Source organism: Triticum aestivum, chromosome 5B, assembly GCF_018294505.1.
Source record: "Triticum aestivum cultivar Chinese Spring chromosome 5B, IWGSC CS RefSeq v2.1, whole genome shotgun sequence".
In the NCBI taxonomy this organism is placed as follows: domain Eukaryota; kingdom Viridiplantae; phylum Streptophyta; class Magnoliopsida; order Poales; family Poaceae; genus Triticum; species Triticum aestivum.
In genome coordinates, this window is record NC_057807.1 from 620,903,549 (window position 1) to 620,918,148 (window position 14,600).

Genomic DNA, 14,600 nt, shown 5'->3' on the forward strand with positions numbered 1-14,600 from the left:
TCGGGTACTATAAGACCTGTGACACATGTGACAAGGGCCAATTAGTAACTCCATTATAAATAAGTTTTACTCACATGAAAAACTAATTTCATTAATACTAATGAAGAACTAAAAAATGAAGAATTAATCAGTGTGATTAAGTAGCTACAGAAATGCATGTGTAGTTAATTAGCAGTGAGATGAAGAACACAGCTCTGGTGGTTACTTACCTCGTACGCCGGCCTCTCTGGCCGCGGCGGTGAAGCTCCCCGCTCCCCGCCGCTCGATGGGGTTGAAGTAGGAGAAGATGACCACCGGGCAGGATAGCTCCGGCGTCACCTCCTTCAGCATCGCCATCACGGTGTCCGACGTCGCGCCGGCCGCGAGCGCCCGCGCCGCGGACGCCTGGATGACGGCGCCGTCGGCGTAGGGGTTGGAGAACGGCATGCCCACCTCGATGACGTCAGCACCGAGGGCGTCAAGGAGCCTGAGCGCCTCCGCCGTGGTCGCCAGGTCGGGGTCGCCGGCGGTGATGTACGGAATGAACGCCGTCTGTGCGCAATCAAAAAACTTAAGCATGTCGGTCGGTCCATGCGTTACATCGTGGCGCAAATAAAAGAAAAAACTTAACGCGCTGCATGTACCATGCCGTTGTCTCTGGCCCGGGACATGGCCTTCGCTACCGACAGACCGCCGTTACCGGCGGGGAGGGGCGCCGTTGCCGGTGCCGGGGCCAGCGTGGTCGCCGCCGCGCGCGCCCTGACCGCATGCCTCCCCAGCGCGGCTGGCGTGGCCATTGCCGGGTCGACTGAGGCCGTGGCGAGGGCTCTGACGAATACAGGCTTCACCGGCGCTGTGAGGCTCGCCGGAGGCGAGAGGGACGCCTTGAGCGCGAAAGCCATGTACGTAGCTACGTACGGACGATGCTGTTACTCACTTCGGTGTATCTATATATGCAAGAACAGCTGGGCAGGCTTGGACTTGATGGGATCGAAGTGTAAGATCGATGCTGCTAGCTGGGAGTGGGATCGATGACGAGAATGAGGAGCTGGTCTGCTTGTGATTATACAGCGGCTGGGTGGAGCTCGAAATGAGTGGTTTGTTTAGCTGTACGTGCCTAGGTTGGAATCGTTTTAACTGTGGGACTGACTACGGATGTGAAATGGGTCAGTCACTTTTCTTACCCCATAGAACGTGTGGTGTGTCGTGTCGTGTGCGGGCGTCCGCGAACTAGCTAGCTTCGGCTGGCCGTGGCGCGTGAGCTAGCTAGCTCCGCGTCGCCCGTGAGAGCTAGCTAGCTCCGGCTTTGTCAGTGCGTGAGCTGGCTGGCCCTAGTCAGTGGCATGATATTGCATTGCACAAAAGAAGAAACAAAATGTAAAAACGCATAAAACAAATAGTAACGGAAGCAGATTGCATATATATTTTTGAAAAGGAGGAAGACTCTCGCCCTCTGCATCAGAATGATGCATACAACCAACTTATTAACAAAAAGTACGTAAACAGAGTCTGAAGTCTAGAACTAGCTCACAAAAGGAGCACGAGAATATAGTAAAGATAAAAAGATGTCACAGTCGGCGGAAGAACAGGCTACGATGACTAAACACCTAGCCTTGATATTACACTTTCGGAAAAAGAAAAACTAAAACAAAATCAAATTAAATTTTCTAATAAATAATGAAACCCTTTAAGAAGAAAGAAAATGAAAATGAAAAAACTTTCAAAACTTGCACACAATTTGCATTGATATTGCACTTTTTGAAATATGCAAAGAATAAGCATATAATAGTGCATTTTTTGCATTCTACTATAATTTCCATAGAGTGCAACTGAAATAATGTATTTCCTTTAAGAAGAAACACAACTAAAAAAAACTTGTGCATAACTTTGCATCGAAATTGCACTTTATCATATTATGTAAAAATAATCATATAATCATGAAATTTTGGCACATATTATATAGTACTTGTTTGTATATGATTACACTCAACCAAAAACCCACAAAAAGCAATAATAACAATAAAGGAAAGAAAATGGAAAAAATAAAAGCTCATAGAAACAGAAAATAGAAATAAAAAGTGAAGCAAAAATACCTTTAAATAGAAAGAAAGTGATATAAACAACTAAAATAAAATAATGACAAATTTGCACACAATCTGCACATAAATTGCGCTTTGTTATAATATGCAAGAGTAAACACATAATAGTGAAATTTTTCACAAAAAACAAAATTATCTAAAGAAAGAATGAATTAGTGGCATTGGTATTTGATCCATGGTGTCTCTACTTCTCCGGATCAAAATAATGAATTAGTGGTATCGGTATTACCGTTTAAGAAGAAAGAAAAGTAAAAAGACAATAATGATAACATTTGCACACGGTTTGAATAAAAATTGTATTTTTTATAATATGCAAAAATAAGCACAAATAGTGAAATTTCACAAAAAAAATCCTAAGTAGGAATGAATTAGAGGTATTGGTATTACCCTTAAAGAATAAAGAAAATGAAACAGAAACTTAAACAAAATTGAAATAGTGAAGTTTTCTAAAAAACAATGAATTAGTGTCATTGGTTTCCCATTAAAGAAGAAAGGAACTGAAAGTAATAAAACAATTAATGAAATATTTTGCAAACAATTTGCACAGAAGTTGCGCATTTTTAGTGTACATATAGTCATGAAATTTTGGCACATATTGTATAGTATTTTTTGTATATAATTAGACTTAGCCAAAAACCCACAAAAAAAATAACCAATAAAGGAAAAAAATGGGGAAAAGAAAAACCCATAGAAACAGAAAACAGAAGTAAATCAACAAGTATCCATAAAATAGAAATAAAACCAACTAACAAAGAGAATCAGAAGAACAAAAGCAAAAGCACATAAAAACTAAAGAATATTAAAAAATCAAGGGAGAGAGAGGAGTGCCGGATTGCACAGTTAATGGGCTTCAGCCAAGAAAGAAATTGACTGACCCAAACAAGAGGTTTAGTCAATGTTAATATTTCTGTCTATAAACTTTGTCAAATGTTATAAAGTTTGACTTTGACAAAAGCTAATATGCAAAGTAAATAAAAACGGAGGGAGTACTTCGTTTGGTTAAGTCTAGTCTTTACGGTGCTACCAGATCTTTGCCCCATGGCAGCTGTGGTTTTTTTTAACACAGTTCAGACGTAGACACTCAAATATACGCACATACACTCATTTTTATAAATGCATGCACGCACACTCTACTCTAGATTTCACCAAAGATTGAGCCGACACATCATCGTATATTGACGAAGTCTCTACCATCGTTGTCGATGAGAACGTCTCCTCACACGGGACGCACATCATGGAAAGCTCTGAAATATATCTAGGAAAATGCGACTATCATGCCGAGTGTAGAACTTGAAACCACAAGGAACCTAACCATCAGAGCTACGTTCAATTCACCACATGACACAAGTGGTAAGCAATCCAAACAATTTTAAAAAAATACAGTTTAAAAAGAGCTACGCTCAATTCGCTTGTTGTGGGTTCTCTGACATGCCCTTGAACTCGCTTTTTACTCTTCGTCTTAAACTTTGTAGTATTTCCGTTATGAAAAGGTTTTAGTCCTGTTCAAAAAAGTAGAGTGGTTTAGTTTAGTTACATGGATGCATGGGTTATTTATAACACGGTGAGATCATCCATTAAACACTTGGGGTCTCCTTTGGTCTTTGGTTTAGAGAAATCTTGTAGGAATTTCATAGGATAGGATTTCTATAGGAAAAATTCCTTCAGAGTCCTTTGGTTTATAGGAATGGAATCCTATTTCGATGGAGGAACTCTTCCTATCCTCCACATTTCATAGAAAAATAAATATTAGTCTAGACTCGATAAAAAGAATATCCTATGATGTGAATCAAAGGGCATCTTCTTTCTTATTCGTACTAATAGGATTTGAGATACATGTCATCTCATTTTCTATGACTTCTTTATTCCTACGATTTTCTTGCACAACGTGAACCGTGCGCAACATCATGCATGCAGATGCAGATGCAGTGCGTCCTAGGAGTAGAATTTAACCAAGGACACCGGTCGTTTTCAAAGAGGAATCTGCATGCAGCTGGTTGCAGCTAGTTGATGTCCAAGTGAGCGTGAGAGAAAGCATGGGTGGGGACGGAGAAGACTTTTCTTTTTGGGTACTAATAAAGTGATAAAAGAATTATACGATCATGCATACTCCGAGTCTTCAGGTTAAATGTGCTGAATAAAGTGTTTATATATACGAGGAAAGCGAACCAAGACAGTGACAGTTCATACAACAGTTGAGGAAGAAAACAGTGGAATCATGACCTTTCCGTATACGAAGCAGACTGATTGGTCATATCATATACAAAGCCAAACTGCCCACGCTGGCTTTTGTCGCCAAAATAGTGCCAGATTACGGGGAGAATCATGAATTATGATTGATCTTACGGAATGTTGTGTCGCGCAGACATGCAACAGTTTTGTCGGCGGATCATGCGGACGCTGGCACCACTGCGGTCCTGCGGATCGACGGTTCGTTAGAGCATCTCCAGCCGCGCGTTTTTTCCGCACCGGCGCTGAAAAAATGGCCCAGTCGTCTTTCAGAAGCTCGTTTTTTATCGGCTCAGATTGAAATTGGTGTCGGCGGACCCAGGCAGAACCCGATGCCCTGGGGGCGCCAGGGGGCGCCGGCTCAAGCGAAAAGGGCGTGTGGGTCCGCCCTGTCGGCGAGTCGAGCGCCTTTTCCCACCGTTTCTTCCCCGCTTTTTCCCACTTCCCTCCCATTTGCTCCTTTCATCCCGCCATTCTCCCTCCCCCTCGCCTCCCAACCGGCCGCCATGCCACCGAAGAAGTACGCCGTCCCCCGCGCCGCGGCGACCACGACTGCCTCTGTCGCCCAGCCGAAGCAGAGGAAGCCGAGGGCGTCGCCGTCCAAGCCGCCGGGCATGTCAAACGCCGAATGGAGGGTGGAAGTACAGCGACGGGAGGCCGTCACCGCCAACCGGCGGAACAGGGCCCTCGCCAAGAAGGCATGGGATCGTCGAGGAGGTCGCCGGTCGCCCGAAGAGCGGCGCCAGCATTGAGGATCAGGTATGCCACGCTGGTCTCCCGCCTCTTTTCGCCGTGCATCCGCCAACTGTTTGTTCGTCCCCGTCGCAGTTTGCTGCGTATGTTCGGCCTGTATAGGCAGGGCAACAACGACGTCGAGTTCAAGTACCTCCATGTCTACAAGCGCATTGACAAGTGCGACAAGTGAGGGGAAGTCCAACGCACTCTCACGAAGGCCAAGGAGACCTACAAGCCTAACGCGCCGGCTTCGGGTGCGTCAGATGGGCGGCCGGACGGCAACAAAGGTGCCAAAAAAGGGAAACACGCCGACGCGGCCACAGCTCGCGTGCAGGAGTCCATCGAGCATTGCCTCGCCGACGCACAGGTCCGGGCCGCCCTTCATGAAGAGAAGACCGAGGCGCGGTGGTCGGCGTTGATGTCGACCAGTGCCGTCAAGCTCGACCTACTCCGGACCAATGTCGCCGCGAAGAAGAGGAACACCAACCTGGCTTTCCTGCTGGGCGGGGCGGACATGCTCCAGAGCACCGACGAGGCGGTCAAGGTGTGGTACATGGCGGAGCGTGGCCTCATCCTGAACTAGCTTCCCTCGATGACGCCGCCTACGCCCACAACACCCACGCCGCGCACGCCGCCGCCGCCGCCAAGCCCGACCGCTAATGCCGCCGAGACTGCCCGCAGCACAGAAGCCACGCCGCCAAGCACAAAGGCCCCGTCAAGCCCGCGCACGCCGACTCCGCCAACGCCGGAGGACGACCTCGACGCCTGATGCACGCTTCCTCCCTTTTCTGCTTTTTGTACGCCGAACTATTCATCCGGCCGCCGATCTACTGGCTGCTTGATCGCCGGATTGTGGCGTTTATTTTGGGCACGGGAACACTATGTTTGAATTTGCCGTGGCTGGGAGTCGGCGGCTGGGGGCGTGACTGGGAGCTAGGCCGACCCCAGGGGCCGAACTAGCGCCGGCTCGCCCCCAAGCCGCAGTTTTTCGGTGCCCTGGGGGGCCGAATGGCTGGAGATGCTCTTAGACTTTGTAGTTTAGAAAAATAAAGTGATTTTTCTTAAGCATCCGTACGTCTACTCTTAAAGCCTCTGCAATTAGAATGAGCAAATCTGACCCGTATATATTTACTGACGCGTCTAGATTTGCTCGGCACCGGAGCTGGATGTGTCGGATGCGGCACCAAAGACATCCTCATTGGAGGAAGGGCACGGACGACCTGGTCTTGCTCATCCGTGAGGCCACGGGCGAAGTGGGTTGCAAATAAATGCGGTTGAGACGTATCGGTCACCAAAACGGGCCAGACCGGTCTAGACATCCACCCAACAGTGGCAGAGATAAGCCTGAGGCCTAGTACCAAGATCCTTTGTAATTTCTTTGTACAAAGTATTGTAAATTTTGAGAATTTATCTTTAAAGCTAGCTCAGCCCTAGGTGTAACCCGCTGCTAGCTTCGCCATTGGCCCAACCACTGTGAGTTGGACCACATGTCTTCATAGTCATATGTGTCCTACTCGTCTCTTTTTCCCTCTCAGTCTGCCTGACCCATTATCAACCATAAGGCTGGTCACAGTGGGGAGGAACTTAGGAGTAACATCACACACTCCAATACAACTTTGCTTATGTGGCACGTATTTAATGAAGAGAGAGGTGCTTGTGGTAACTAGCTAAGTTACCGGAACATCACACACTCCAAGAAACAATGAGTCTATAACCTAATAAATACATCGTTGCATGACACTACATAGATGTTCCTACCCACTATAGAGGTAGTAACATAGTCTAGGAAAGTGTGAAGTTACTAGTTTATGTTCTTGCCCATTGTGACCAGCCTAACCCACAATCTCGATGTAAGCGACATGTTCAGATGTGTTCCTGGACATTTGGTGATGTTCGCGTTGGAGTTGCCCTGGTTCCAACTTCTTTGGAACGGCAACGTATCCAGATCGCCGTGGCCGGCGTCTTCTGGTCTACGTTACCGATTTTTCCAACAACAGTTTTTACAAGCTTTTGTCTTTGAACAAGGTTGCTCCAGCAAGATAAAGGTCCAAAGGCGGCAACAAGCTATGCTTATGACGCGTCGCCCATGCATGTACTCTCTCCGTTTCTAAATATAAGTCTTTCTAGCCATTTCAAATAGACTATAACATACGGATGTATGCAGACATATTTTAGAGTATAGATTCACTCATTTTTTTTCGTATGTAGTCCCTTATTGAAATATTTAAAAAGACTTATATTTGGGAACGGAGGGAGTAGAACAAAGAAGTTGCTGATTGTGAAGGTCTCACATGTAATTTCATATCCTTGTATGATGTGTGTTTGCAAATGTTTGGAGAAATTTTGTAGAATGCTTGGGAGTATTTTACAAGAAAACCCGATCTCATTGAGAGATTCTATGCTAGCTTTCCTCCGTGAAAACGTACATACAAGATATTTAATGGCAAAGATATATGTCTTGGGTTTCTCCCTAGAAAAAGAAGATATTTAATGGCAAAGATATATGTCTTGAGTTGGAAGGGTCCATTTTTGTCATGTCACGAGGCACATCGTCCTTGGGACACTGACGGTTAGCAAGCTGGTGCATGGCTTGACTAGTCTCGACAGGGAAACTGATAGGTCCAGACACAAAAATGTAACACATGGAAGCCCAATCGCATCCGCTTTTTTTTTTTTGAGGATAATCGCATCTGCTTTTGTCACGTACAGGTCGCCCGGGTGCAAGCTGATGCACCCACGCTCGCGCTCCCGCTGCCAACCGTTCCAAAGCTTGGTCTCCGGCCGGCCATATCCCTTATCCTCGTCTTGAGCGCGAAAGGCATGTACACCTCATCCTAGTTTCTCTACAAATTTGGCAAGGCAAAATGGTAAATAGACTTTTCCTTAATAGTGCGTGGAGCGAACCAACTTGTGGTCGGATGATTATAGTGATTGCGGTAACCCCGGCCCATCAAGGTTCAAGTCCTGGTGCTCGCATTTATTTCTGAATTATTTCAGGATTTTTGACGTGTGTGTACCTTTTCCTTGATAGTGCGTGGAGCGAACCAACTTGTGGTCGGATGATTATAGTGATTGCGTAACCCCGGCCCATCAAGGTTCAAGTCCTGGTGCTCGCATTTATTTCTGGATTATTTCAGGATTTTTGGCGTGTGTGTGTACGTCCATAGGGGTGAGTGTATGCGTGTGTATATGAGTGTTTGCGTCTGTACTGTGTTTAGAAAAAAAAGCTGTGCGTGGAGAATGTGTGTCGCGTGAATAAACACACATCGTTTCGAGAAGGAATCTGCATGTGCTATTTTGAGATATTTTGAGACCAAATCGTCGCATGGAACCGCATCTGCATGTTTTCTTGGCAGTTCCTCGGGATTGTGACACTGTTAATGACGAAGATATTTTGAGATATATCTTTGAAGATGTTTGGGATCATGGTGCGCTTTTTTGCGATGTCTGTTTTGTCATTCTATTGAGCCACGGTAAACATGCGTCAACCCATATGTTTCATGCACCGTCCTTTGACAGGGGCAAGCGATGGCTTGACTTGTCTATACGAAGAAATTTCAAGCATGACAAAGATAGTAGTACCAGGTAGGATAGGGGCGTAAGGCTCGTCGCTTCCGGCCGTTACTTTCAGGCCAGGCAAAAAGGAGCGTGAGAGAAAAATCTAGTGCTATCACCCTTCTATATGTGGTAGCAGTACCAAAATGTTTCCATAAATTGCTAAAACATTTGTGTATATAGACACAAAATGTATCTTTCGCCTCACAATATTGCACAACTGTAAATTCAATACACAATTCATGATACATAAAAGGCAAGTCCGGTTATGAACATTACATGAAACACTATTTATTGTGGGTCTTGAATTCAACACTGTTTGCTGTGAAGCTTATCTTTTTGTATCTTGGACTGTAAATTTGGTGGATGGTAAATATATGACGTGTCTATATACTCAGCTTTTTCGAATTTTTTGAGCTGGTAACAAGTAGCACTATATAGTCTTACCCGCAAAAAAAAAGCACTATATAGTCTGCCGAGGGTGCGCCTTCACAAGGACATCCATCACCGAGCCAGGTGTCGCATGCATGTAATCATAGACCAAGAAATCATAAATACGGGGTGTCGTATTAGGAATTAAAAGTAAGCCAACTCCTTCCTCTTAGAGCAACTTGTGTTCACCTATGTTGGTTTGGGGTACAATCAGTTCACCGAGAGTATCGCCCTATGAATTTCAAAGTTTTTCCCGTGTCCTTTTAATGGGTCCAACACTAGGATTGAGCCATGCTCAACAGATTTGCGAAGAACTTAACGGTTGCCTGGTTAGTCGTGAACGGTCTGGAATCAGCAATACTGGTTTGGTCCTAACAACTCCCCTGATGTGAGCCTAAACTTGTCCTCAAGTTTGAAATCCTAGAAAGGTCTTTTTGATAAAACCAGCAGTTTTCCAACATAGCTTAGAGCAGGTATAGTGGTACCTAGTCAGCCGGCTCTAGCGTATTCCATGTCAGCAAAGTCCTACGTGGAGCAGTGATAAGTGAAGAGAGAGACTCGAGCCGGCGCTTGACGTACAGCCGGGCTATATCACAGTAAACGAGAGTGTACAGCCTGCATGCAGCCCGTGAGTGAGCTTTTAGCCGGCGTTTTACTCCCTACACCAATCGTGTGTATTTTCGTACCTCCCCTCATGGTGAATCCTTTGATGTTGTAGCCAAGCTAATAGCCAGTCTATTATACAAGCTAACTTTTTACAAAGACTTTAGATGACATGACACAACTATATAGCCAGCAGCAGGCTCTTCTATTAGCCATGCTCTTATGACGCGGTTAACTTCACTCGTTTGATGAGCCATTAAACCATCGAATGCCATGTCTCCTTGGACACCAGGAATGAGCAGTCTATATTTCATGGCCTTTGCTTACCAAACTGCATTACAGGAATGCCGGTTGACCCATTCATGAGCGTTCGTGGATTTTATGTGGAAGAAATATGTAACCAAACGGTGTAGAATCTTCTTATGGCCGACCCATGAGCAACGCATGTTCATGGTTTGCCGACATTAGGATGTTTCTTGAGCGGTTTTCCCCTGGTTTTTTCCTGCTAGAGTTTTGTAAGATTGTTCTTTTACCCATTTTTTCTTTTCCATTTTTGTTTTCATAAAATTCATAAAAAAATTCAAATTTGTGAACCTTTTTTCAAAATCATCTCAATTGTGTGAAGCTTTTCCTCCAAATTTTATGATTTTTTCAATTTTAATTTTTATTTCAAATTTTGTGAACTTTTTTCTCAATTCATGATTTTCTTTGAATTATGAACATTTTCAAAGTTTTGAAATTTTCTCAAAGTTTCAAACTTTTATCCAAATTTCATGAACTTTTTTCAATTTTTTGATTTTTTTATATTCTTTATGAAAAATTTCTTTTTTTTGAAAAGTCAACGACCAATTCTCTGTGTTCAAGGGTTGACCGGTCAATCTGTCATCGGTTACTGTCATTGGTCCACCAGTCAACTGATTTAACCAAAACGCAGCTTGGCCGGCCCATAAGCTTTTGCGCGTGAGCGCCAGTTAGCTCAACTGACGCCTAGGAGCTCTCTCACCTAGGTTCACTTTGTTCACGTGCATGAAACTTCGCGAGGAACGTTGTTCCATGCTGGCGTTAATGTGCGCTTGTTTCTTTTAACACAGTACAATCATGGATGTTTATATATATACACATACATACACTCATCTCTATGAATGCACATATTTAAAATTTATTTTTATAAGCACCTTTGAGATAATGAGCTGGCATCATATTTTGAGATTGACGGAGTTATCATAGGCGCTTTGTAGTCGACGGGACTTCTCCTTCCACTGAATGAACATTGTCGAAAAGGCTAAAATAAATTCAGAAAAATGCGAGGACCAGTGCCAAATCTAGGACATATACCCGGTGCACTGGTTCCATCAAAAGAAACTTAGCAAACTGAGCCACGCTAAGTTCGCATGTGCTCATTATTGGCGTCCTTATTTTTACCGCATATAAAGTGGATAAATACTCCCGATGGTAATAAGCACAAATTTTTGAAGTAGGGTAAAACCCCACTGTAAGTAATAAGCACAAATCATATGTGATTATTTTGTCCCGAGACAAAAGAGAGGAGGAGCATATGTACAACCGTTTTTCTAATTTAGACCTAAGTTACTACCACGACTATCATTTGCCAATCTTGCCCATTTATTAGTTCTAGTCTTTTCTTTACGCGTATTATTAGTTGTAGTCTTAGTACATATTACATAATCCTGAAAAGTGCATCCAGTGATGGACCCAGAGACACTGAGGTTTGCCAGGGCAGCGGATAACGACGGAGCTAGATTGCACTGCATCACTGGTCACTAGACAGGGGATGTACCCTGCCATGACATTGGAGAACCGGGGCAGTCGCTCTAACTCGCCCCAATGATGGACCCGCCACTGAGTGCATCCTTCAGGCTCCTGGCGTATACTTCCAACCTCTTTAAACCTTCTCTTGGAGAATCAGCTTCACCCAAATGCTTTACCATCGCGCTGCCGATTATCACTCCATCTGCACCCCATTGTGCAACCTGTATACATCCAGTTGCAACCGTTAGGCAATAGCAACAGCAGCATAGTTAAGAATGAGTAAAATTTAGAAGAAAAAAGAAGAACAAATGAATCTTTATATAGGGAAAACACCTTTTACCTGTCTAATATGGTCAGGGGTCGATATGCCAAACCCAACAGCCACTGCTTTGTTAGTGACCTGCATATACAAAAACATAACTACATAAGCTTCTTGAAGGACAGTCACAATATAGCTAGACTAGAGAAAATAATTGTTACCATTTCCTGCAAAAAGGGACAATTTATCATTTATTTTCTACAAACCTGCTTAATCTCCTTGAGAAGATCCTTCACCCGCGGGTTCACATCTGGGCGGGCTCCTGTAACTCCGTTGATACTTACCTGTGTAATAGTATGTGATTAAGACGTTCATTGCAACGAAGCAGTTTGGATTTTAACCATACATCTACTTGGCACTTACAAGGTAAACAAACCCTTCGGAAGCTATTGTGATCTCATTCATCATGTCTGCCTTTGTAGATGGTGTTGTGAGCAGCACCTGCACCCATCACTTCATCAGCCTGGAGTACAACTACACTGTTAATGCTTAATGACAAAAAACGATTTTGATTATTTGCTATGTTTTACTTTTCCGTTTGATGATTTCCCTTGACTTATCTCAATGATAAAAAAATCTCCAAGGTGTTATTAGGCATATGAGGTCCTCGGGGTCGGGGTACACTGATTTCTCATGCCGGCATGGCTCCGATCCTCTTCAGTGGTCTTGATTGTAGTGTGTTAGGGGTGGTCTGCACTTGTGCCACTCACTTGGTGCCTTTTATTTTTCTTTCGACTAGCAGCTTGCATGAGGGTTTACTCAACACTTTATATCATTTTGGTCGTTTGTGCCTTTACCTAGGGGGGTGTTACTAGGCATACGAGGTTCTCGGGGCACGGTGATTTCTCATGCCAGCACGGCTCCGGCCACTTCTGTACTCTTGGTTGTAGTGTGCTAGGGGTGGCCTCTCCTACTTTTTCATACTTGGTGTTGGGTTAGGGGACTTGTGCCACTAGCCCGATGTTTTTTATTTTTCTTTCGACCTGGTTGCAAGAGGGTTTACTCACCATTTTATATCGGCTTGGTCGTTTGTGCCTTTATATATAAAGTGGGAGCAAGACTGTTTCACGTGTTATTAGACATACCAGCTCGATGTCGTTCTTTATGGCTTCATTCCTAAGAACACTTGTCTCAATATAAGGAAGATCAGGTACTATAAGACCTGTAGTACATGAAGAGCGAATTAGTAACTCCATAATATTTTTAGAAGTTACAAAGTTTATAATAATGAATATTGACCTGAAAACTATATTCCTTCCCAAAAAATTGTATAAAAAAATACTCCCTCCGTTTCTAAATATTTGTCTTTCTAGAGATTTCAAATGGACTACACATACGGATGTATATAGACATATTTTAGAGTGTAGATTCACTCATTTTGTTCCGTATGTAGTCACTTGTTAAAATCTTTAGAAAGACAAGTATTTAGGAAGGGGGGAGTATAGAGTAGCTGCATGTTTCGATTTTTTTTGCATAAAGAACCACCTGCGTCAACGAAGAAGACAACTGTTTACCTCGTACGCCGGCCTCTCTGGCTGCAGCGGTGAAGCTCCCCGTTCCCCGCCGCGCGATTGGGTTGAAGTAAGAGAAGATGACCACCGGGCAGGACAGCTCCGGCGTCACCTCCTTCAGCATCGCCATCACGGCGTCCGTTGTCACGCCGGCCGAGAGTGCCCGCGCAGCGGATGCCTGGATGACGGGGCCGTCGGCGTAGGGGTCGGAGAACGGCATGCCGACCTCTATGACGTCGGCACCGAGGGTGTCGAGGAGCCTGAGCGCCTCCGCCGTCGTGGCCAGGTCGGGATCGCCGGCGGTGATGTACGGGATGAACGCCGTCTGTGTGAAGTCAAAAAACTTAAGTATCGGCCGGTCCATGCGTTGCATCGTGGTGCAAAAATAAAATAAACTTGGTGCGCTGCATGTACGTACCTTGCCCTTGTGTCTGGCCTGGGACATGGCCTTCGCTACCGACATGCCGCTCTTACCGGCCGGTGCCGGGGCAAGCAAGGTCGCCGCTGCGCGCGCCCTGACCGCAAGCCTCCTCGCCGTCGGCATGACCACCGCCGGGTCGACCGAGGCCGCGGCCAGTGCCCTGGCGACGAAAGGCCTCCCCGGTGTGGCCACTGCCACTGCGGCCCTGGCGTGGCTTCCCTGGAGGCTCGACGGAGGCGAGGAAGACGGCGAGAGGGACGCCTTGAGCGCTAAAGCCATCCACGTAGCTAAGGATGCTATTACTCACTTCAGTGTATCTATGGAAGAACACCTGGACACACTTGAACTTGATGGAATCAAAGTGTAGGATGCTGAGCAATCGATGAGTAGAATGGAGTGCTGTGCTTGTTGTTATATAGCAGTAGCAGTAGCACAGGCTAGACTGTTAGCTAGGTGGAAGCTTGGAGGAAATAGTACACACGGATCGCTTTAGTTTAATTCAGCTATGCTACACTTACTAGACATATTTTATGGAATTATCTTATTTTTAATAGAATTATCTTATTATTTTGATAAAGAATGAATTTTATTAACTCAAAATAAAGAATCAAGGAGATACAAACACAACGAGCACACACCAGATCTGCTCATAGTTCCAACACCAACACATACACACACACAAATCACATCGGCAACTAATAAGTCAAACAAAACCGAAATTACGACTAGGTGCAGAAAGAAGAAAAAAAAGTTAGGCACAAAAGGAATTGCCGAAGCAATCAAACGACAACAGCAGCATCTACCACTATCCTATCCTTGGTAACACACAAACTATGATAAAGGTTCTTCAAAAACAATGCTTCCAAGAAGAAAAACGACATACCTACGCTATCGCCACCAGATCTAACCACGAAAGGTTAGATACTTAGAACCCTGAAGAGCAGGTGTGA

General features: G+C 44.8%; 2 protein-coding genes across 2 annotated transcripts in view; both read right to left on the bottom strand.

The window, feature by feature from the left end:
* Positions 1–1,085, bottom strand: part of LOC123113684 (tryptophan synthase alpha chain) — a 2,846-nt gene extending 1,761 nt beyond the window's left edge. Inside the window, exons 1-3 of the mRNA XM_044534987.1 lie at positions 624–1,085; positions 210–531; positions 1–16 (exon numbers count right to left, since the gene is read on the bottom strand). The exon at positions 1–16 is cut by the window's left edge and continues 61 nt beyond it. Coding sequence (XP_044390922.1) covers positions 1–16; positions 210–531; positions 624–881 — 596 coding nt within the window. The 5' untranslated portion in view covers positions 882–1,085. The remainder of the gene's footprint in view (positions 17–209; positions 532–623) is intronic.
* A 10,044-nt stretch (positions 1,086–11,129) lies between these two features.
* On the bottom strand, positions 11,130–14,028 carry LOC123117220 (tryptophan synthase alpha chain). Its single transcript, XM_044538034.1, has 7 exons — positions 13,648–14,028; positions 13,233–13,554; positions 12,804–12,880; positions 12,082–12,159; positions 11,925–12,002; positions 11,740–11,799; positions 11,130–11,620 (listed from the first exon to the last, which is right to left on the bottom strand). Exons 1-7 carry the CDS (start codon positions 13,927–13,929, stop codon positions 11,462–11,464), a joined length of 1,056 nt encoding a protein of 351 aa, XP_044393969.1. The 5' UTR covers positions 13,930–14,028; the 3' UTR covers positions 11,130–11,461.
* Between the last annotated feature and the right edge of the window lie 572 nt (positions 14,029–14,600).

Excerpts from the sequence above, each read along its gene's own strand:
- LOC123117220 (XM_044538034.1), bottom strand. The coding sequence starts at position 13,929 with ATGGCTTTAGCGCTCAAGGCGTCCCTCTCGCCGTCTTCCTCGCCTCCG. Across the intron at positions 13,555-13,647 it reads AGGCCAGACACAAGGGCAAG|ACGGCGTTCATCCCGTACAT; the intron begins GTACGTACATGC and ends GACTTCACACAG. Across the intron at positions 12,160-12,803 it reads TAAAGAACGACATCGAGCTG|GTGCTGCTCACAACACCATC; the intron begins GTATGTCTAATA and ends TGATGGGTGCAG.